Source organism: Pan troglodytes, chromosome 23, assembly GCF_028858775.2.
Source record: "Pan troglodytes isolate AG18354 chromosome 23, NHGRI_mPanTro3-v2.0_pri, whole genome shotgun sequence".
NCBI lineage: Eukaryota > Metazoa > Chordata > Mammalia > Primates > Hominidae > Pan > Pan troglodytes.
In genome coordinates, this window is record NC_086016.1 from 35,354,014 (window position 1) to 35,376,686 (window position 22,673).

Sequence of the window (22,673 nt, forward strand, 5' to 3'; positions counted from 1 at the left end):
GGAATTGAGTCGTTTATTTTTCTGCCTTTTAAGTTTTAACATTCTAACATTTGCCCAAAGACGTGTGCCTTCCTTTGTTTGTTGGTGGTGTTATGTACAACTTTGTCAGCCTCTGCTCTTCCAAGCAACATTCTTTTGGGTTCATGTAATTCTTTGTTGGTTTTTCTTTTTGGCTAGGAATCCCATCGTATTCTTTACAAATGCTTAAAGAACAGAGTTTAGGAGACACTCTTTGAGGTCACTCCGTTTTTCTGAGAGCCCACTGCTAGAGTCAGGGTTTGTGTAACGTCATCATGGTCTTTGACCAAAGTGTGATAGACAAGGGATGGATACATGGGGAATCAGACTCTTTCTCTCAGCAATTTGGAGCTGAGACTGAATTGGCATTTTTAGTCTGCGCTGGCCATTAGAATGGGGAGATTATGAGCTCAGAAGGTGTGACGTGGAATGTAACTGGATTATACAGAAAGAATTATTGAAAGGAGAATGAACAGACGTGTCAAGTGAAGTGGAGACAGCAAACCAGGCTGTGAGACCCTGAGAAAGCTACTTAGCCACTCTGTTTGCTCGTAGATATGATAGGGATAATGCTGCCTATCTTATAGGGTTGTTGTGACAATTAAATTGATTAAAAACATAAAGTTCTTAGAACAATTATAATCATATCATAAGGGAACTAATAAGTGCAAGTCATTTTTATTACCCTTGTTTTTCCCCCAGGCCCTAAACTAATTAAAGAGTAGCACTATGTGTCTCAGAGGGTGAAAGAAGATGGAGGAACGCCTCTGAGACTGTAAGTATGTTGGAAGGAAACAGACTAGGTAAAGAACAGAGATTACATGGCTCATGCCTGTAATTCCAGCACTTTGGGAGGCCCAGGTGGGCAGATCACTTAAGGTCAGGAGTTTGAGACCAGGCTGGCCAACATGGTGAAACCCTGTCTCTACTAAAAATACAAACATTAGCTGGGTGTGGTGGCAGGCGCCTGTAATCTCAGCTACTCTGCAGGCTGAGGCAGGAGAATCGCTTGAACCCGGAAGGTGGAGGTTGCAGTGAGCCAAGATTGCACCATCGCACTCCAGCCTGGACGACAGAGCGAGACTCCATCGCAGGAAGAGCAGCACCTCGTGCAGCACTCTAGAGTAGTGTCTGAGGATGGGGCTGCACCTCGGAGGGGAAGGCTGCCTTCTGAGTCTGAGAAAGCAGGGGCTGGCTGGCATACTTTGCCAAAGGTCCCTATGCCCAGGGGATGGTGGGTATGACCAACACTGATAGCTCCTTCCCAATTTTCATTCTTTCCTTCTTCATTTTTTTTTTTTTTTTTTTTTTTAGTAAAAGAACGCTAAATCTTTAGCTGGCCACCTATGTAAAAGACTGCACTTCCCAGCCTCCTTTTAGCAAGGTTTGGTTATGTGACCAAGTTCTAGCCAATAAGATGCGTGGGAATAAGTGAAAGCTACCCAAAGTGGGAGCAAACAGGCTGTTTCTTCAGAACTTGCTACAGCAATGAAAGCAGCCACTACCATGTGCATTTGGCAGGGACTCAAAGGCAGGCCAAAGAGTAGGAAAGCTTATCATGAAAAAAAGAGGAAGGCTTCAGGAGTGCTCCGACTGAAGGTTTTTGGCCTGGGGAAGCTGGAGGTGGGCTAACTAGAAATGGGACATGGTGTGTGACTGGATTGGGGAGGATGTTTGGATTTCCCTCGTTGGGCCTGTGTTGGAAGCAGGGGACAAAAACTAGGACAGCTGGCAGTCTTTGACCAAGCTCTGACAATACTAGGCCCATTGTTGAAGAGGTTGTGGTTTGGTTGGTTGCTACAGAGGTTGTGGGTCAGAGTTCCATTGTCAGATATGGTCTGGCCATTGTCTATTTTATATACAGTTTCTCCGTGCTAAGCAAATGTGCTACATATCACTGTGGGGACATCTCCTTTCAAAGAAGGGATAGCTAAGGCTATAGACTCCAGAGCCAGAATGACTCAGTTTAAATTCCAGGTCTGCCACTTACAAGCTGTGTGACCTTGAGCAAGTCACCCAACCTCACTGTGGTTCAATTTCCAATTCTTAAATGGGACAATAATACAACCTGCCTCACTGGGTTGCTAGAAGAAGTAATGAAATAATATGTAAAGCAGTTAGGACAGTCTCTGGTCCATAGTACTTACTAGGTTTATTGATAGTATCATTCTTCTTCTCTTTCTCTACTTGGTCTGTAGTTCAAGCTCCTTAAACTATCTTGGACCTTGAAGCAGAATTCTGATGCTGGAGGTGGTGACATAAAAGGAGCTCATATCTAATAATCTCACAGTAACTGTTCCAGCCCTGCATGGTCTACCTGTAGATTTTTTTTTTTTTTTTTTGAGACGGAGTCTCACTCCGTCACCCAGGCTGGAGTGCAGCGGCGAGATCTCCGCTCACTGCAACCTCCGCCCCCCAGGTTCAAGCAATTCTCCTGCCTCAGCCTCCCTGGTAACTGAGATTACAGGCGTCTGCCACCACACCCAGTTAATTTTTGTGTTTTCCGCAGAGACGGGGTTTCACCATGTTGGTCAGGCTGGTCTTGAGCTCCTGACCTCAAGTGATCCGCCTGCCTCGGCCTCCCAAAGTGCTGGGATTACAGGCGTGAGCCACCGTGCCTGGCCCGGGAAGTAAACTTCTATCTTAGTTGAGTCATTGGTATTTTAACTTTCACATTCAGTAATACAGAATCCTTTCTCATATAGCAGGAAAGGAGTAGAGCTGCTAGATCTGAAATGCAGACTCAAACAGCAGGAAAAATGGAACAACGCGTGGACACTCTGGACTGCTGACCAAATGCTGGAGAGGCTTCCTCTGCTCCCTGGTATCCTCTTGGATGAAGTTGGGTGAGGATGTCTCCAAAACAATCAAAATTTTGTGTCCCTCCAGCCTGGCAAAATGAGAGCATCAAACCCAGATGTAAGTTGATTTTAATCAAAGAAAGCCATGCAATATTCTCGTATATCTGAGTTTGTTGCTTGAGATTCACAACAAGCTACACAGGCTTAGTTGCCCTTAGGTTTTTTAATTTGTCCCAGAAACCTTTAAATGCATTCCTCTTCATTTGATTTTTTAAGTTAACTCAAAGTGAATTTGTTACTTGCACCCAAAAGGACCCCTACCTAAAACATAGGTTCTATCTGTGCAGCCACATTCATTTCTGAAACTATCTTCTTTTATCTCTGGCTAGGAACGTTTTAAATCATATTGTCAGACTCATTTTGAGGGTCCTGTTATCCAACTTGAGGTGTTTTGCTTTTTTGAAGACTCAGTTCCCGGGATCAAGTTCATATTTCTCTTCCCGTTTGACAGCCGCATTATCAAAGTTTAGCGCCTGGGGTTTCCTCTCTTCACCCCCTGCAGATTCCATGCTGACCTGTTTCTTTCATTTCCTCGTCATTTCCAGGCAACCAGTCAGTTGTCCCTTATTGATCTAAATCAAGTCCAGAATGGCAGGTCTTGCTGCTTCCTCTGCCAGCCGAGCAGGGAACTGTCAGCAAGACAAGCCAAGAATTTATCAGCTGTAATTCTTCCTGCAGAATTGGTCTACCTAGAGATGTATAGCTCCTTCAATCTTTCCAATGTGGTTTTGCACATCTGCAGGACAATAGAAGAGATTCTCAGGCATGGTATGAGTAACATCTATGGGGAATGTCTGTGTTATTTAAACCATTCACAGAGCCAGCGTTCTTTGAAATGGGTTGACTGTTAAATAAACCGAAGCCGAAAGTTGCAGAAAAGTTGAAAAGAACGCAGAGAGAAATGGGCACCAGGAGTGTGAAACTTAAACCTCCCGCTCTGCCACTAATTCACTGTAATCCTGGGCAAGCCATTTTAACCTTCTAGGCTTTACTTTCCTCATCTATAAAATGGGGATAATTAATCTCTTTTCTGGATAGCTTGCAATATTGTCTGGTAAAGTGCTTGGGAACATAATAATGTATAATATTGCCATGACCTGAATATGCCAACAACGCCAGACTTCCACTCCCATATTAATTATTGTTCCAGTCATGCATGTGGAAGGAGAAGAAAGAAAAGTAGCATCTATTCAGCACCAAGTAGGTACCAGGCACTATGCTAAGGATGTTACACATGCATTTTCATTTCACCTTCACCCTAGCCTCATGCGGTCTGTATCAACTCATATATTTCTGTTCATTTTGTTCATATATTCATTTTGCAGACAAGACTCAAAGAGTTTACATGATTAGTTACCCACAGTCTCAGAGCTGGTAAATTTCAGAGACAAAATTCAAATTTCTGGGTTTACTCCAAAGCTGGTGATCACACACAGATCATTAAAAATGGAGGTGAGGCCGGGTGTGCTGGCTCACGCCTATAATCCCAGCACTTCGGGAGGCCAAGGCAGGTGGATCACCTGAGATTGGGAGTTCGAGACCAGCCTAACCAACATGGAGAAAACGCATCTCTACTAAAAATACAAAATTAGCCGGGTGTGGTGGTGCATGCCTGTAATCCCAGCTACTCTGGAGGCTGAGGCAGGAGAATCGATTGAACCCAGGAGGTGGAGGTTGTGGTGAGCTGAGATCGCACCATTGCACTCCAGCCTGGGCAACAAGAGCAAAACTCCGTCTCAAAAATAAACAAACAACAACAACAACAACAACAAAAAAACAAGTGAAGGCTGGGCACTGTGGCTCATGTCTGTAATCCCAGCACTTTGGGAGGTGGAGGTGGGTAGATCACTTGAGCCCAGGAGTTTGAGACCAGACTAGGCAACATGGTGAAATCCCATCGCTACAAAAAATACAAAAACTCGGTGGCACACACCTGTAGTCCTAGCTACTTGGAAGGTAAAACAAAAACAAAAACAAAAACAAAAAAACAAAAAAAAAGGCAGAGGGGAGGGAGGGAATGAGTAGCTGGAATTCCAAGTTAACCTTAAAGAAGCCATTTTCTCTTGGCTATGAGGAGGAAGTAGACGTCTCTAGGAGATAATGCATCTGCCCAGAGGACACAGAAAGCCTTTAAACAGCCCTTAATGGGATAGGAGCAGGAAGGGCTTTAGAAATCATCTCAACCAACTCTCCCATGTTAGGGAGGAGGAAGAGGAAGCTCAGAGAGGGGAATAAGTTGCTCAAGAATGAGCAGCTGTGGAGAGGTGGGTTTGGGAAGAGAATCTACATTCACTCATCCACCCATTCATTTAACAAATATCTATTTAGGACCTACTACATGTTAGGAACTGGAGCTACTCTGGTGAATAAAAACAGTTCCAGTTCTTACCCATATGTAGAAGTCACAGCCTTGAGAGAGAGGTAGTCATCAAACAAATCACTGCACAAACAAATGTGAAATTCAGCAGTGACCCATGTTAGGAAGGAGAAGTACTTGGTGCTGTGAGAGCATAGGTTGGGGGGATTTACCTGGATGGGGGGATCAAGAAATGTATATATATATATATATTTGAGACTACAGAGTCTTGCTCTGTCCCCCCAGGCTGGAGTGCAGTGATGCGATCTTGGCTTACTGCAACCTCCACCTCCCAGGTTCACCGCGATTCTCCCTGCCTCAGCTTCCCAAGTAGCTGGGATTACAGGCAACCACCACCACGCCCGGCTAATTTTTGTATTTTTTAGTAGAGATGGGGTTTCACCATGTTGGCCAGTCTGGTCTTGAACTCCTGACTTCAGGTGATCCACCCACCTTGGCCTCCCAAAGTGCTGGGATTACAGGTGTTAGCCACCGTGCTCAGCCAAGCAATGCATTCTTGAGGGAAAGATGCTAGAACTGAGTGCTGAAGAATGCCTGAGAGGTTGCTGGGTAAAGGAGCAAAGGCCATTTTAGGCAACTGGGTAGAGTGTGGTGTTAGATGCGGAGAAATAGAAGTGTCAGAGGCATTTGAATCAGAGCAACTCCATCTTCAGTGAGGACTAGGAACATGAGGCTGGGACTTTCTGGACTGCATTTCCAGAAAGTTCGGTATTTCTAGCCTCTAGATGTTTACGGTTAAGGGAACAAATTAATACGTTTACTAAACAAACCCAGACTTGGGAGCGTCCTGATATCCCAATATCTTGAGAACAGAGGCATTCCTAATTTTGTTTTAAAGATAATATCAATTCTTGCAAAATATAGTAACTAATATAGTAATTAAGAAAACTTGCTTTTGCTTTGTATCGTGGACTCGCTCTGATTCCTTTACCTCTCTTGGGGTCTGGATCGGGACCCCTTTCCTGTAACAGCAGGAGAGAACAGAACCTGCAGCACAATGTAGGCCTTGATATAAACTTTATGTTTCTTCTTCTTTTTTTTTTTTTCCAAGACATAGTCTTGCTCTGTCATCCAGGCTGGAGTACAGTGGCACGATCTTGGCTTACTGCAACCTCCGCCTCCCAGGTTCAAGCAATTCTCCTGCCTCAGCCTCCTGAGTAGCTGGGATTACAGGCGCCCGCCACCACACCTGGCTAATATATTTGTATTTTTAGTAGAGACGGGATTTCACCATGTTGGCCAGGATGGTCTTGAACTCCTGACCTTGTGAGTTGCCCGCCTTGGCCTCCCAAAATACTGGGATTACCAGCGTAAGCCACTACACCCGGCCAACTTTATCTTTATTCTAAGAAATGCTGAAGGGTTTATCTGATTCCTGTTCCCATTCCTTACCTTTAACCACATTGACAAATAATGTTAAGGACAAGTGAGAGAGAAGGCAGATTCAATTACTATCCATGAGAAATCCAAAGGGCAACACACACACACACACACACACACACACACACACATACACACACTCACACTTACGAAAAAATTCCTTCACTTTTTTGCCACATCGTAGTTTTCTAGCAACCTGGCTGGTCAACTGCCTTCCATTTCTCTGCAAGCCTGATTTGTATGTGCACAGTACGTGTGTGTGCATGGACACACACACACACACTTTACATGCATATCTTCATCTTAGCAAACAATGTCTTGACATTTCTGATACAGGAACTACAGAGCTTATTCTGATTAATCTCATTAAATTCCAATTAGTTTACCCACTTGGGTCATTGAATCCACAATTACTTGCTGTCATGATGCTGAAAATAAGGCCCATCCTGGCTCTCCAAATGACGACAATTCAATGGTGAGGTCTCTCCTGGTGTGATGAAGTTCCACTCTCTGCTTCCAGAAGTTAGAGAAGACCCAGGAGTGCCATTCTTAAGCCACTTTGGAAGGTCTGTGCTGCAACCTGCCTGCCTTGTTGAATGTTGAATGTTGCTCTTCCGTATCTACCACATGCGTCTGGTATTTTGACATGTGGGGTCTTGCTGACCCTGGAGAGACTGGCCCTCCCAGGTCTGGCCAATTTGCGTTCCATATGCAAATTAACCAAGCCCATGCTTATAACCACCCTCAACTCCCATTATCGAGCATTTTCACTTTGGGCCATTATTCCCTTGCTATAAACATACCAGGTACCGAGCAACTAGAGATCACCCTTACACCAAAGAGCCCACTGAAATTATTCACACTAGCCAATCCTAAGCCTGTTTATCCTACCTCACCTGCTCCTTCCCACTGAAACCCTGCAAAGCCTCTTGCCCACATTTTCTTCCCACCCCCCTGCCTCCTGACCCACCCTGGTGCTTCCCCTGTGGCCCTGTAAGGCGTGGCATGCCCCCTCCTCTCCTCTGGGGAACGGTGGGTAACAAACTGCCTTTTCAACGGCATCCCTAAATAATAAAACCAACATTTAAAAACACCTTCCTCAAACTCTCTTCTTTCATTTGCTTCTGAGAAATCCCACTTGAAAGCTCTCTGGCCTCCCTGGCATGTGCTAGCTGGAAGGCATGGGCTTCGGGGTCTGGCTGACCTGAGCTGATAGCTCCACTGTGCCCCTTTCCAACCGCTGGGCTGTGAGTCTCTTATGTCACCTTCTCGACCCATCTGGAGAAATGAGGATCACGGCGTCTATTTCATAGGGTTTGCCTGGGGATTAAATGAGATAATGCCGGCCATGCATCTAGCAGAGGACCTGGGACAGCGGTTTGCTGAACCCACATTAGTTGCCTTCAGTGAACCGAGAGCCTCCTTTGCTGTCTGCCTCTGCCTGCCAGTTTTATTGTTCAGTCACGCAGGAATCTTGAGAAAACCCATGGAAGATTTATTGTAAGCTTTTCAACCTTTGCTTCCTTTATTTGTTAACCTCCATCCAACCAGATCCTTTTATTTTCCCCTTCATAAGCCCCTTGCAGGCTCTGGCAGGCTCTCAAAGAACACTTTTGATGAACTGTTTGGACCCAACACTCATCCTGGCTGCTCTCTCTTGCTGATGGCTCATTGAAGAGTGCTCCAAAGAGCACAGAATTTGAAAAAGGCACATCTCCACCCCAGAAATGTCAGGGTTTTCAAAATGAAATGCCAATGAATTGCCCAAGGGAAGAACCATGCCTGGCATGACCCAAAGTAACAGCAGTTCAGTCTCCGGAACATTATGGAATTTCAGTCAACAATCATTCAGCATGCATGTACCAGCACCCCTTCGTGCTCGCCTGTGCGCCGAAGGTGGGGACACAGTGGTGAATAAGACACGGTCCTTTCTCTCAAGCAGTGCCCAGGTTAGCCTGAAGAGAAGAGGGTGGTGGAGGTTACTTATTGTGACAGCTAGAGGCTTCTCCACACAGTACTGTAGCTGACATTCTCATGGTTTCCCTTTGTTTATCTATTCTATCTTTACGGAAGTTTTGCCATGTTTAAACTTCCAGAGAGCAATGAGAATGGAGGCTTCTGGAAGTGCTCTGGGGCCCTGTCTCAGGCTCCCCTCTCTTCTTTACCTATGCTCACTCCTTAGACGATCTTATGCTGCCTCTACCAAAGGCACGTGGGCCATTTTTCTGCGTCCCAAATTCAAATTGTAATTCAAACGTGGCTCTCAGGAGAATAGCATGTGTGAAAATCTTGTTTCTTTTATAAAAGGTATGACAAAGAAAAATAAATGAACAAAAACCAAGACATAATACAAAACAAAAATCAAAAAAGAAAAAAAAAAAGACCAAAACCAGCACTAAACCCTGTATTGGATTCCAGAAGTTGAGGAGGGTGAATTATACTGACTTTCTGTTAGTGTGGGGAGGTGTGAAGAAAATGAGACTCAGAATCAGAAGACAATGACTGCTCTGCTAATGAGTTTAGAAAATAATGCTCTTTTTGACTGTTTTCTCATCTCTGAAATGATTTTTGCTTCTCTCTGTAGTAGAGAATCAAACTCTACAGCAACCAGTTGCAATGCTGCCTGTGATGTTTGCTCTCAGCTCTTAAGATCAATGCCTCAGAGGAATCTCTGTTGCAGGAATGCTCATAAGAACCAAACTCTTGGCTCTCTTTTCCCACTTAGTGAAGCACTACAGCTGAACAAGAGAAAAAAATAACGGATAAAGAAAGAGTTCTCTAGCAAACGATGCCATGTATTGATGGGGTGTTTGGAGTTGACAAAGTATCGTAAACACTCATGTTAGCACCTTTGATCTCCACGAAAGCCTTAACAGATGGGCAGGATTTCTTCCTTTTTTATAGGTGAGCAAACAAGGGCAAAGATGTAAACTGGCTTCACCGTCACCCGGCTGTTCAGTGGTGAGTAGAGACAGTGGTTCTGGCACATCTGACTTCAAGAATGGAGCTCTCATGCCCAGGCCTACCACTTCCTAAAAGAACTCCTGGAAATTGTCCCTTCTCCTTTGATTTCAGTCAAACCCTTTCTGGGAGTACACGGAACAGTTAGGAAAGTCCCATTCCTTTCTGTTGAAAGCCCCTTAGCCAGTCATCACTGTGGTTGCTGGTGCTACGACTGGGCCTCCTGCAGCCAGGGGACACAGGCTAGAGAGGGCCCCGGGGGCCTATCAGTGGCCCCAGACCATTGCTCTTCCTGAGCACACCTGCCGCTCATGCCACCTTGCTTCCCCATGAACTGTTTCCTCTGCTGGAAGATCTTCAGTGCCCCCACCTGTCAATGTTGGACTCAGAGTCACCTCCTTAGGAACCGTTAACTGATGCCCAGCCTGGTCAGGCAGCCCCTCCACACTCCTGCAGCACTCTATTACGCCTGCCAGTCAGGATGATAACCAATGATCTCATTCTCTTTCAGGGGCAGTGGGCTCCCTTTGCAGACATCCTTTCTTTCCTTCTTTCCTTCCTTCCTTCCTTCTTTCCTTCCTGACTTCCTTCCTTCACTCCCTCCCTCCTTTCTTTTTCTTTCTTCCCTCCCCTCCCCTCCGCTCCCCTCCCCTCCCCTTCTGTTCTTTCTTTCTCGGAGTCTCACACTGTTGCCCAGGTTGGACTGCAGTGGACTGATCTCAGCTCACTGAAACCTCCATCTCGGGGGTTCAAGTGATTCTCCTGCCTCAGCTTCCCAAGCAGCTGGGATTACAGGCACGCACCACCATGCCCAGCTAGTTTTTCGTATTTTTAGTCGAGACGAGGTTTCACCAGGTTGGCCAGGCTGGTCTTGAAAACTCCTGACCTTGTGATTCGCCACCTCGGCCTCCCAAAGTGCCGGGATTACAGACATGAGCCACTGTGCCCGGCCGACATCCTTTCTTTGACCATAAATTCCTATCAGAATTCCTCTCTGTGTCAGACTTGTAAGAGGACCTCCAAGATTCCCAAGCCCTGGTGTATCTCCCTATATAATCTCTCTGTGAAGATGAGCAGGACCTGGGAATATGATGGGATATCACGCATGTGATTATGCTGTGTTACAGAAGACTCAGGTTGAGCAGGATGAAGGGAGAAGTGCTCTTGCTGGCTTTGAAGAGGTGAGCTGCTATGTGTCAGAGAGGACTCCTTTGCAGGGAGTGGTGTGTTCTCTCTAGGAGCTGAGAAAAGTCCTGGGTCAATAGCCATGTAGAGAGCAGAGCTCTCAGTCCTGCAACCCACAAAGAACTGAATTCTTCCAACAACCAATGAATTTGGAAAAGGAAGTCAAGGCCCAGAGGAGAACCACAGCATGGCTGACACCTGCATTCAGCAGCCTTGCAAGAGCCTGAGCACAGGTCTGCCATAACTGGTACTTGGACTCCTGATCCATGGGAACTATGAGATAATACATGCGTGCTGTTTGAAGCTACTTCATCTGTGGTAATTTCTTACACAGCAGTGGAAAACAAATACACTCCCCATGGAGATTAAATGCACAATGAAGGACCTGTTACAATTGGATGCCATTTCATCTCCCATCAGGGATGCAGAAGAGCACAGCAGTTAAGAACGAACTCTGGGGTTGAGCTACCTGGGTTCAAATCTCAGTTCTGCTACTTACTGTTATGACTTTGGGCAAATTACTTAACTTCTTTGTGCTTTGATCTGCCCCTCTGTAAAATGGGTCTAGTAAAAGTATCTATCTGAACTAACTTACCATAGAACTTACTAAATGTAAACGCTTAGAACTATGACTGAAGCATAGCAAGGACTACCCAAGTGCTTGCTAACATAATTAGCAAATCAACTGAATTTGTGTTTACAAACACAGAAGATCAACTCCTTCATATTATAGACATGGAAACTGAGCTCCAGGGAGATGAAGTGTCTTGTTTAAGGCCAGAGGGACAAGGCTAGAGGGATAGGTCTAGATTCACAAACTAAATTTAACCGTGAAGGTAAAGGCTCTGGGAGTCCATAGGATAAAAAGTTTCATCCTAATCCATTCATGAAGAAATCAGGCCTAAATCAAAGAAGGCAGTTTCAGGCTTCTCCGTACGAGGCACACAACTTAAATTAGGTTTGTAGTGGCTCACGCCTGTAATCCCAGCACTCTGGGAGGCCAAAGCAGGTGGATCACTTGAGGTCAGGAGTTGGAGACCAGCCTGGCCAACATGGTGAAACTCCTGTCTCTACTAAAAATACAAAAATTAGCCCGCATGGTGGCACACACCTGTAGTCTCAGCTACTTGGGAAGCTGAGGCAGGAGAATCACTGAACCCGGGAGGTGGAGGTTGCAGTGAGCCGAGATTGCACCACTACACTCCAGCCTGGGCGACAGAGTGAGACTTCATATCAAAACAAAACAAAACAAAACAAAAACTTAGTTTTGCCTTTTTGGCTTTTCCTTCTGGTGTGACAAAGTCTCTCTGCTTGATGAAATATTAGATGAACTCGAGTGAGCTCTCTTTCCAACTAGACCTTATCACTGGGCGCTGTCATCTTCAGCCTGCTGAGTTCAATTTTAACAAGAATCCTGCTAAGTCATTTTAGAGGAAATCTCTCCCCTTTGACATCTGATCAAATTCTTTTTTTTTTTTTTTGAGATGGAGTCTCGCTCTACTGCCCAGGCTGGAGTGCAATGGCACGATCTCGGCTGGGCTCACTTCAACCTCTGCTTCCCAGGTTCAAGTGATTCTCCTGCTTCAGCCTCCTGAGTAGCTGGGATTACAGGCATGTGCCTCCATGCCTGGCTAATTTTTTTTATTTTTAGTAGAGATGGGGTGATTTCACCATGTTGGTCAGGCTGTTCTCAAACTCCTGACCTCAGGTGATCCGCCCATCTCAGCCTCCCAAAGTGCTGGGATTACAGGCATAAACTACCATGTCTGGCCTGATCAAATTCTTTATACCCCACCTTTGGGGTCTAAGTTCTTGGACTGCCTCTAGCAATAATCCTGGTAAGTCAGTTTAGCAAGAACCAACCAACCCTTGATGTGTCCTCTGAATCATTTTGCATCCACTGACCCCCTCATTCCACTGGTTGGCTTTCCATCTCCAGCTATCCTTGCTGTATTCAGAGCTGAATCCAAGCGCTCTCTCGTCTTGACACCTATTGTGGCAATAGTCCTGAATAGAGTCTCACTTACCGTTTTGACAGGTGTTAGAATAATTTTTTCCTTACTAGGTGTCATCTGTCTTAGAAGCCTTCCATGATCCCCAGCCTGGAGTGAGCACCCTTCTCCCAAGCTCCCATCACATCCTGGGCACCACTTCCCCTTACCAGCCTGTACGTCACTACTCACACACCCATCTGTCTCCCATGAGGGCAAGGATAGTGTCTTATTCATTTTTGAATAATTATCAGCTGGCACAGCTGTTGGACCCCCAGCAACTACTTTAAAAAATGAACCAATCACTTGTTTACAGGAGGGTTTCTGTAGTGTCTAGTGGTGAATGCCAGACATGCTGTTAAGGCTCCACAAATATCTGGAAATAAGGGGATTCTTAAAGGTGTAAGGAGACAGTGTTATGTATGGTCCTCTGCATCGCAAGGGGGTTCGTTAGAAAATGCAGAATCGCAGGCAGCACCAACAGAGTCAGACTTTCCTGAGACCCTCACAAACGATTCATATACACATTCAAGTGTGAGAAGCACTGGTATAGGCCAAGAAAAGATAAATTCCCCAAGGACTAGGCATATTCTGACGACTAAAGTCCTTTCTAAAGCAAAGATTCCTTAATCTTGTGTTTATCTGAATCCCTAGGAAACTATCAAGACAATTGAAAACATGAGAATATAAGATGGGATAAAAATCAGTAAGCAAGAACTCAATAAGGAAAAAAAAAAAAAGAATGAAAGCAAACATGAGCACTGGGGCCACGTGGGCCTAGGTCTGATTTTCAGGGCTTTTTTTTTTTTTTTGAGATGGAGTTTCGCTCTTGTTGCCCAGGCTGGAGTGCAATGGTGCTATCTCGGCTCACTGCAACCTCCACCTCCTCGGTTCAAGCGATTATCCTGCCTCAGCCTCCCGAGTAGCTGGGACTACAGGCACTCACCACCATGCCCAGCTAATTTGTTTGTATTTTTAGTAGAGATGGGGTTTCACCATGTTGGTCAGGATGGTCTTGAACTCCTGACCTCAGCTGGTCTGCCTGCCTTGGCCTCCCGAAGTGCTGGGATTACAGGCATGAGCCACAGTGCCGAGCCAGGGCTCTTATTTAAAACCTCTCTGAGCTTCTGTTTCCTTATCTTTAAAATATGGAGAATACTACATCGTGCTTCCCATTGCTGATTAAATAAGAAAATGTATATTGTCCAGCATACGTTTGTTCTCCATGACTCTCCAGCAGGAGTATGAAAAGGCTAAGACGCTAACTGAGCGGGGAACTGCTGGTCTGGCTGAGCCTACGTATGACGGGTTTGGGAACATCATATGAGGCCAACCAACGGACTCCTGTCTGCTGATTTACTCCATGCTCCCTGTCCTTATACCTCACATTCATTTCACTCCCATTCAGGAAGCTGTAGAGAACAGTCTTGGAGTCAGAGGAAAAAAAAAAAGAGTTTGATTTGTGGCTTCACCAATTACTCAATCTCACCAAGCCTCAGTTTCCTCGTCTAGTAAATAATATCTTTTCATAGCCAGTCACAGTGGTTCACGCCTGTAATCCCAGCACTTTGGGAGTCCGAAGCAAGTGGATCACTTGAGGCCAGGAGTTCGAGACCAGCCTGGCCAACGTGGCAAAACCCTGTATCTAGTAAAAACACAAAAATTAGCCGGGTGTGGTGGTGTTCGCCTGTAATCCCAGCTACTCAGGAGGCTGAGGCACAAGAACTACTTGAATCCGGGGAGGCAGAGGTTGCAGTGAGCTGAGATTGTGCTACTGCACTCCAGCCTGGGCGACAGAGGGGACCCTGTCTCAAAAGAAAACAAATAAAATCCCAAAAAATCCCTTCTCTCATGGGAGTCCTGTAAGCTACGGAAGCAACAAATTTAGCACTCAGCGCCCAAGGGCTCCATTAATGGTAGCTGCGATTGCTTAAAGACAGCTCTGAACAATATTAGAACGTTGAAGGCAGATCTGTTGTCAAAGGACAGGATTACATCAAAGTCTTCCATCAATTTCTTTCTGCTGAATTAGACATGGGTTATGTTCAAATAACTCAGAGTTAATGAAATTGTGAAGCTCAGAATTGCCTTTCGCTTACTACAAGATGCACTAGACTGCAGAAGGCATCACTTACGTAGGTTTTCCTGGGATTCGGGGGTCTGAGAGTGATCAGCCGATTGTGACCCAGTACCCAGGGACCACCAAGAAAACAGAGGCATTTCTCAGAGACTTCTAAGTGGAGCTTTTTACCTTGAGGCCGGATTGCTAGGCCACTGCACATAAAGAGGCCTCTATGCGCTCCCATTGCATTGGTGCTGGAATCAGTAGGGTGACGCAGTTTTCTATCACTTACGTAGAAGATGTTTCTGATCGTCTCAATATTAAATGTTGATCTTAACATTCATGGGGAAAGGAACCAAGTCACTTAGTTTTACCTAAGTATTATATAATCTTTGGGGAGGGTGAAGATTCAAAGCTGGAATATTAATGAGCTAGATTATGTGGGTCCATACATAATGGCAAAATTCAAGAATTTTTTTTTTTTTTGAGACAAGGTCTTGCTCTGTTGCCCAGGCTGGAGTTCAGTGGCGCGATCTCGGCTCACTGCAACCTCCACCTTCTGGGCTGAGGCGATTCTCCTCTCAGCCTCCCGAGTAGCTGGGATTATAGGCATCTGCCACTGTGCCCGGCTAATTTTTGTATTTTTAGTAGAGATGGGGTTTCACCACGTTGGCCAGGCTGGTCTGGAACACCTGGCCTCAAGTGATTCACCTGCCTCAGCCTCCCAAAGTGCTGGGATTACAGGCGTGAGCCACCATGCCCGGCCCCCAAAAGTCAAAAATTCTTACATCGCCGTTTTGATGTATCTTTTCTCCTTGCATATCTGAGAAACTAAAAAAAACTATGAAGGTTCACATTTATATCCACACATAATAAACATGCATTCTAACACAAAAAGCATTTCAACTGAAACTGATGAATATATCTTAATAGCTGTTAAAAAACTTTTTTTTTTTTTTGAGATGGAGTCTCACTCTGTTGCCCAGGCTGGAGTGCATGGCGCGATCTTGGCTCACTGCAAGCTCTGTCCCCCAGGTTCTCACCATTCTCCTGCCTCAGCCTCCCAAGTAGCTGGGACTACTGGTGCCCGCCACCACGCCCGGCTAATTTTTTGTATTTTTAGTAGAGATGGGGTTTCACCATGTTAGCCAGGATGGTCTCGATCTCCTGACCTCGTGATCTGCCTGCCTCGGCCTCCCAAAGTGCTGGGATTACAGGCATGAGCCACCGCGCCCGGCCTAGTTGTTATAAAACTTTTAAGCAGGTAGAAAATAATCACTTTCATTGTCTGGTAATAAGGCAACTAAGTTAGTGACATATTATAGTACACATTGCCTTAGGGACCCACCTATTGAATCATCTCAGAAATGTATACATGTGGATGGTAAACCTTCCGAATCTGGCTTTTTAGCACTACCTGCCATAAAATTTTGTCACATAATATGCTATATAATATTAATAAACTCAAAAAATTACATATGCATAGACATATGCATAGCCTTGTGTATGCATGCTTATTTTTCATTCAAAACACTGAACTAACAAATCAACTTCTGAATTTAACCCTTGTATTTTGGTTATACAAGACAATGTTATGTTTTTAAAAAATACACGCTAAAGTATTTAAATTTAAAGGGGCATGGTATCTACAATTCATTTTCAAATGTTTGAGGAAAAAAACTATGAAGAGTTCATTTTCAAATGTTTGAGGAAAAAAACTATGAAGAGTATGTGGCAAAATGTTAACAAATGGTTAATCTAAATGTAAGGGATAAAGTTATTTGTATTATCCTTGCTATTTTCCTGTTAGTTTTCAAACTTACAGTTTCAAAAATAAATGAAAATAAAACAAAACTAAAACCGTTTATGTGAAAATCTTAAGGTGAAACCAGCCTTGGCATTATCTGTTTACTTTTCTGCTGTCTAGTGAATTGCACTTACATGAAAGTAGACTGTACCTGGTTCATTGTTGCATTCATAATGTCCACCAGTGAGTAGATGCTCAATACATTACTTGTGGAATTCAGAAAAAAATGATAAAAAGTGCAGTGAAATTACTGATGTTACTAGAGCCCTTATTTTCTTTCTTCAGCACCACTGCAGCATTACTTACCCAGGAATCTGTCAAAGCTTTGCTCTCAGTGAGCCCTGTCAATCATTTCATGACATTGTCCTGGCCTCAGTGATCAGATGGCCTTGGTACCACACCTTGGGAAACACTTTCCCAGAAGTGCCTGGCATTTTTTCATTCCAGAAGACATTATCTCTTAAGACTATATGAACGTGAGCCACCGGTGGCTCACGCCTGTAATCCCAGCACTTTGGGAGGCCGAGGTGGGCGGATCACGAGGTCAGGAGATCGAGACCATCCTGGCTAACACGGTGAAACCCTGTCTCTACTAAAAATACAAAAAATTAGGTGGGCGTGGTGGCGGGCGCCTGTAGTCCCAGCTACTCGGGAGGCTGAGGCAGGAGAATGGTGTGAACCTGGGAAGCAGAGCTTGCAGTGAGCCGAGATCGTGCCACTACACTCCAGCCTGGGTGACAGAGCAAGACTCTGTCTCAAAAAAAAAAAAAAAAAAAAAAAAAAGACTGTACGAATGTGTTACAACAAACCAATGACCAAATCCATTAAATATTCACAATCAGAAACCCCACATTTTTGTGGCACCCCCATTACCTCCTTTTGGATATCACCAGTTATTTCTTGAAATTAAAGGACACTTCTTAAAAGGAGTTTTGTTAAATGAATGGAAACAAAGATCACGGTATATCCGACATTAGATCCTATGGGTCTGAAACCTCTTAGAATGCATATGGCAGATAAGTGACATTTCATAAACTTGAATGGCACTAAGCTGAATAATAAACCCTTAGGGTTAAAAAAAATGAGGAAAACGAAGTATATGAAGTACATGAAGATACGACTGTACAAGCCTCGCAGCTAAGCTGATTTCAGTATTGTATGGGAAGGCAGTAGCACATTTTAGTGGAAAGACAGGGGTTTTTGAAGCCAGCCAGATTTTGGTTCAAATTCTGGCATTCCATTAGCAGCCTGTGTGATCTTGGGCAAGTCACATTAATTTCTCTGGGAGCTAGTTTTATTAGGTAAATAATGGGGATAATAATACCTCCCTTATTTTATAACATAGCTGTGAGGATCCATCATTGCCAACTACCATAGAAGTCTTGGTTCAATAAAGGGTAGTTCTTATTATCTCTACCAAGAGTGTGCAGGAGCTGTGTCTGAGAGGGGATTTGAATCACATTTCTTTCACTAACACAGAGCTCCCTAAAGGCCTGGTGACCACAAATGAAGCCTTAACTCAAAGACAGTAGAGCCTTTGAAAGGAACAGAATTAAAGTAGGGTCTGTCCTTTCATGATGGGGCACAAAGAGGCTATTAGTCAACTCAGCAAATATGTGCTCTGTAAATCAGCTCAACACATTCAGAGAGATCACTCTGAAGCAGCATGCTAAGTCGGGGTACAAGGGAGAGCTTAAAACTTAGTGTCTCTACCTGAGCCATGTAATCTAAGAAACAACCCAGGAGAAGCATTCAGAGCATCAATTACTATCCCCTAGAGTGGAACCCAGCTGTCTGAATATGATTATAGATCACCCAGGTCTATTTCAAATTAATTTTCAGGAAGTCCATGAGCATAGCAAGATTTGGCGTATTTTAGGAGATTGCTGTCTGGATTGTGTGTGTTATTGGATGGATGTTGAAGAAAGAAGACTAGAAATCCAAGAATCTTCCTACATAGGTTCAAATTCTCTTGTCTGTCACTGTTTCATATCTGTTTCCTTCTTATTGGGAAAGGAAGTAGCATTGCAGGTTATGTGCCTTTGGATTCAAAGAAGTAGGATTTGGTTTAAATTCTAGGTCTGCCATATATTAACCATGTGAATTTGGGGGAGTTACTTAATTACACAGAATGCATTCAGGTTCCCCAAGTAGAAATGTTAATATCCACTTTGCAGTTTTGCTCCAAGGGTTCGGTGAACTCATGCCTGCCAAAGGCTTCTGCACATAGTGGTTACTGAAAACATCTCAGTTCCCCTGCACACTGACTGTTAAGGGGGCCACATGAGGGAACCTTGTCCTTCCTCTCAACTGAAAGCCAAGATTAGTATTGGCTTATTTAAGCATGAAAACATCCGTGTGACACATTTAAAGGCCTGTTTTACCCCCCAGGGAATTGATGCAAAGGAATCAACATCTTTTGCAATTACCTCTGCCCAAATGGCTACAGCTCCCCACACATAAGCTGGGGCTGGCAGTGAACTGCTGCTCCCAGTGTAAGTTCTGGGAATGCAGGCTGCCGGCTCTGCGGACCTCAGCCTCCACTGGGTTGGCAGCCTCTCTGTTGAAGTTGGGCATCCGCCAATGTCTGAGCTCCAGCCTTAAGTGAGATTGGCTTACAATGTAAGGCACCTGTCTTTGGGGAAATAGGATTTTCTCCTGTTGGTGTGAAGTATCAGTTTCTGGCCTTAATAAATTCATTGTACATGAAGGTACATCATCTTCTAGTTTATGCCTATTGTGTAAAAATAATTAGCACCTTTCATTCTCAGAAGTGACCCGATTTAGATGACAAATTACATGGTCACCAGCTATGGCCATAAAAATGCAAGTGAAAGCAAGGTGGCTGGGCATGAGTCAGGGGCCAAGCAAAATTTTAAAAATAAAAAGGCTTTAGGGAATTAAAAATGGATTTTTAACATTGAGGAACCAGTGCTACCATCAGGTTTTCACTTGGCTCGAGTAGCCGGTAATGATTAATTCAAAAACTGTATCGGTATGTGTACATCTCCTAACAGTGGTCCTCTCTAGGGAAGGAGGAGAAATTAGTGAGTGCCTCTGCATCTGTGTATCTGTCTGTGTGTGTTTGTGTGTACACAGGGGAGAGAGAAAGTCAATGATATGCTGCTGGTAAATATTTAACAACTAGCTCTTGGGGATGGGGACAGAGGAATCACTGAACGTGGAAACTGGAAATATGCCCAAAAAGGCCTTGTGAGTATGTAGAAGCTGGCCTGCCACACCACTGAACAAATTGGACTTTGACATGTACTTTGAAAATTTTTGTTCTGCTTTATACATATATGTCACTTTTTATTTATAAATGCTTGTATATAGGCTATATACTTGTATGCTCTGTCTACATATATATTTACATACATACAGAAGCCTAGCTAGATCTATGCAAAAATTAGCCCTAATGGTAATTTTCCTAATTCTTGTATAAATTTCCGTGTAACATCCACTTGAGCATGTAACATCCTGAGTGATCTCACAAACCGGATTGCTATAGGGTCCCACATGACTACCAGGCCCAAGGATGGGATGTTCCCTTTACAATTGATTACCAGGATTTACCCTCCTAGCCCACAGCTGGTAGAAGACAACATCTGGCTCCAGTGTTGAGAAAGATGCTGAATGGAAAACTTGAAGATGGTTTGAGTTAGAGACAGAGTGGGATCTAACTTCAGGCAAAAGGGGAAAAAAAAGGTTAAAGTTCAAATGATGAGAAAAATAGAATGGGGGAACAGAAAGTGTGAAGTTGCTGTTTATCCACTGCAATTTAGCTCTCTATGTCAAGGTGTGTCTCAGTAGCTTCTTGCAAGAGTGGGAGGGGAATGGGGAAGAAACAGTCTGTACTTTCATTTATTAAATGCAGCTTTCGCTGGTCACATTGCAACTCAATACAAACAGCCCAGCAGAGGGTAGGGCATTAACTCTTGTTCTCATCAATGTAAACACAATATTAATATTGAAGATTAAAGAAAATGGGTAAAAAGTCCAGTGTCTCCTCAATCTCTGTGAAGGTGAAGGTGGTTGCCTACCCTTGGACAGGTCCCAAAGGGAGACTGAGGTTGTCACCTCTTCCCATCCACAGTGAAGCAGGCAAGAACCAGAGGAACCCAATCACTTTCTTCCTGTAGGTCTCCAGATGGATACGTGAATCTTCAGAACTGGGCTTTCATGAATTATGAAAGTTCTTCTAAAGGCCTGAGAGGTTCGTACCTTGTGTGTGCACTGAAATAGTTCCTTCAAAGCCCTTTCCCATGAATCAGTCACTGCCAATAGAAAATGTGACCGGTGTAAAACAGCCCTCGTAATTCCGCAGTCCCCATCGTAGCCCCTGGATTCTGGAGAGTAGGGAGTTCAAAGTCACGGGAGCCTCGGTGATCGTCCTGAAGGAAGCTGCCCATGTTTAAATATTGGCCGAAGATGCTTGGCCTCCTTCCTGGGCCACTGCTGATAGAGGGTGGTTGGTAGAGGCAGCTGATTTTCCTTTAGAGCCTCAAAGGATCAGATTTTCTATTTTGGATTGCCAGCCCCAAAAATAAACAAACAAAACCCCCAAAGAAAAACAAATAAAAACAAAACAGGAGTGACTCTGGGGATAAGGAAACCCATCAACCCCACCTCCAGGACCCTCTGGTTACAATGTCCCCATTGGGTTTTTCCAAGTGATTGGTTTAGATCATCGGTTTGCCCTCCGTTTGAATGCCCAGCTACATTGCAGGGCAAAGGGGAAAGTTTTCACTTAATAAAGACAATTTCACTTCTATTTCCTGGGACGAATAACCCCTAGCACCCTGACTTCCCTTTCTCCCCAGTTATGATGGGAAGCATAATTATTAAAAAGCAACCAGAACATCCTAAAGCCCTGCCTTGATCTTGTGGCTTTGCAGTAAGATGATAACCCTTTTACTCCCTGTCACCCCTTGATTTCCCATTCTTGAAGACACTCATCTAGGTGGGCCGCATAGCTAACCTCTGGGAATGCAGGGTTGTGGGGCAGAGAGGGACTGGCTGGATCCTTGCCCAAGGTCTCTGTAGTGAGGGCAGCTTGGCTGGGCCAAAGAGATAAATAAAAACAAACCAAAAAAGCATGGCTCAATTTTGAATTTGAAGGCCGGGCCCCAAACAGCGAGTGGCACTTCCCCTACAGCATGTCTCCCCCTAGTGGTGGGCTTCTTGGTGCTAGCTGTTGTTCTCGGCTGTGAGATATTTCAGGGCAGCAAAGCCGTAGCGGCGGGACATGTCCTGCTGAAACTCTTCCTTGAGGGTTTTGAGACAGATGCGGTATTGCTTGTTGGAACGGAACTTGGTAATGTCGAAGCTGGGGGCATGAGGCATGTGGATCATGTAGGCGTTGGGCAGCACAATGAACTCATACTCCTGGAAGAAGACAAGAGCAGCGTGAGAACCTGCCAGAGCCGAGGGTCATGCATGATGAAGGCCCAAGCGAATGATTGAATGGCTAGTGAATGAATGACTTGATAATGGCACCCACAAGCAGGTGGCACAAGGACAGCATGACAGCTTTGGAGTGGGGTAATTCAGGGCTGTTTCCATGACCTTGGACCAGGAAACTGGCTTCTCTGAGCCTTCATGTTCTCATCTATAAGGTGAAAGTAATAATATCTTTGAATGATGACCATGACGGGAAAGCCAGTACTGTATAAACAGTGCTGAGCCGAGCTCATGGCCTAGAAAAGATTTCTTGATAAATAGATGTGAGCTCACACCCACATGGACACTCTAGGATGACACACGCCATGGGATATTCTCTTGCCCGATTAACTGACATCTGTTTATGATTCCTCATAGGACTTGACGCGATCTGACAGCCTCAACAGATGAGTGCAAAAGAGGGTACAAAACAAGAATGAGAGACCAGATGAAATAAAAACAAATATTTCGCTGGACCTAAGCTCACCAAGAACAAACCTCTCCCTGACACATCCTTATCGCAGGTCACACTGTCACCCAGTATTCTCAACTTGGCAGAATACAGCTTAATACTCAGGCCAAAAATAAA

General features: G+C 44.6%; 1 protein-coding gene and 1 long non-coding RNA gene across 15 annotated transcripts in view; one reads left to right on the plus strand and one right to left on the minus strand.

The window, feature by feature from the left end:
• LARGE1 (LARGE xylosyl- and glucuronyltransferase 1) overlaps positions 1 to 22,673 on the minus strand; it is an 851,853-nt gene that overhangs the window by 187,097 nt on the left and 642,083 nt on the right. For 11 of the 14 annotated variants that reach the window (XM_016939065.3, XM_063808038.1, XM_001154669.5 and 8 more), the window contains one exon: positions 20,493 to 22,030. The exons of the other annotated variants lie outside the window; for them this stretch is intronic. In XM_016939065.3, the coding sequence (XP_016794554.1) occupies positions 21,833 to 22,030 (198 nt within the window). In that variant the 3' untranslated portion in view covers positions 20,493 to 21,832. Of the gene's footprint in view, positions 1 to 20,492; positions 22,031 to 22,673 lie in introns of those variants that run through there. 14 annotated transcript variants of the gene reach the window in all.
• Positions 477 to 2,962, plus strand: LOC129138518 (uncharacterized). The gene is made up of 3 exons (XR_008541843.2): positions 477 to 529; positions 721 to 793; positions 2,724 to 2,962. It is a non-coding gene; the product is annotated as an uncharacterized LOC129138518 (long non-coding RNA).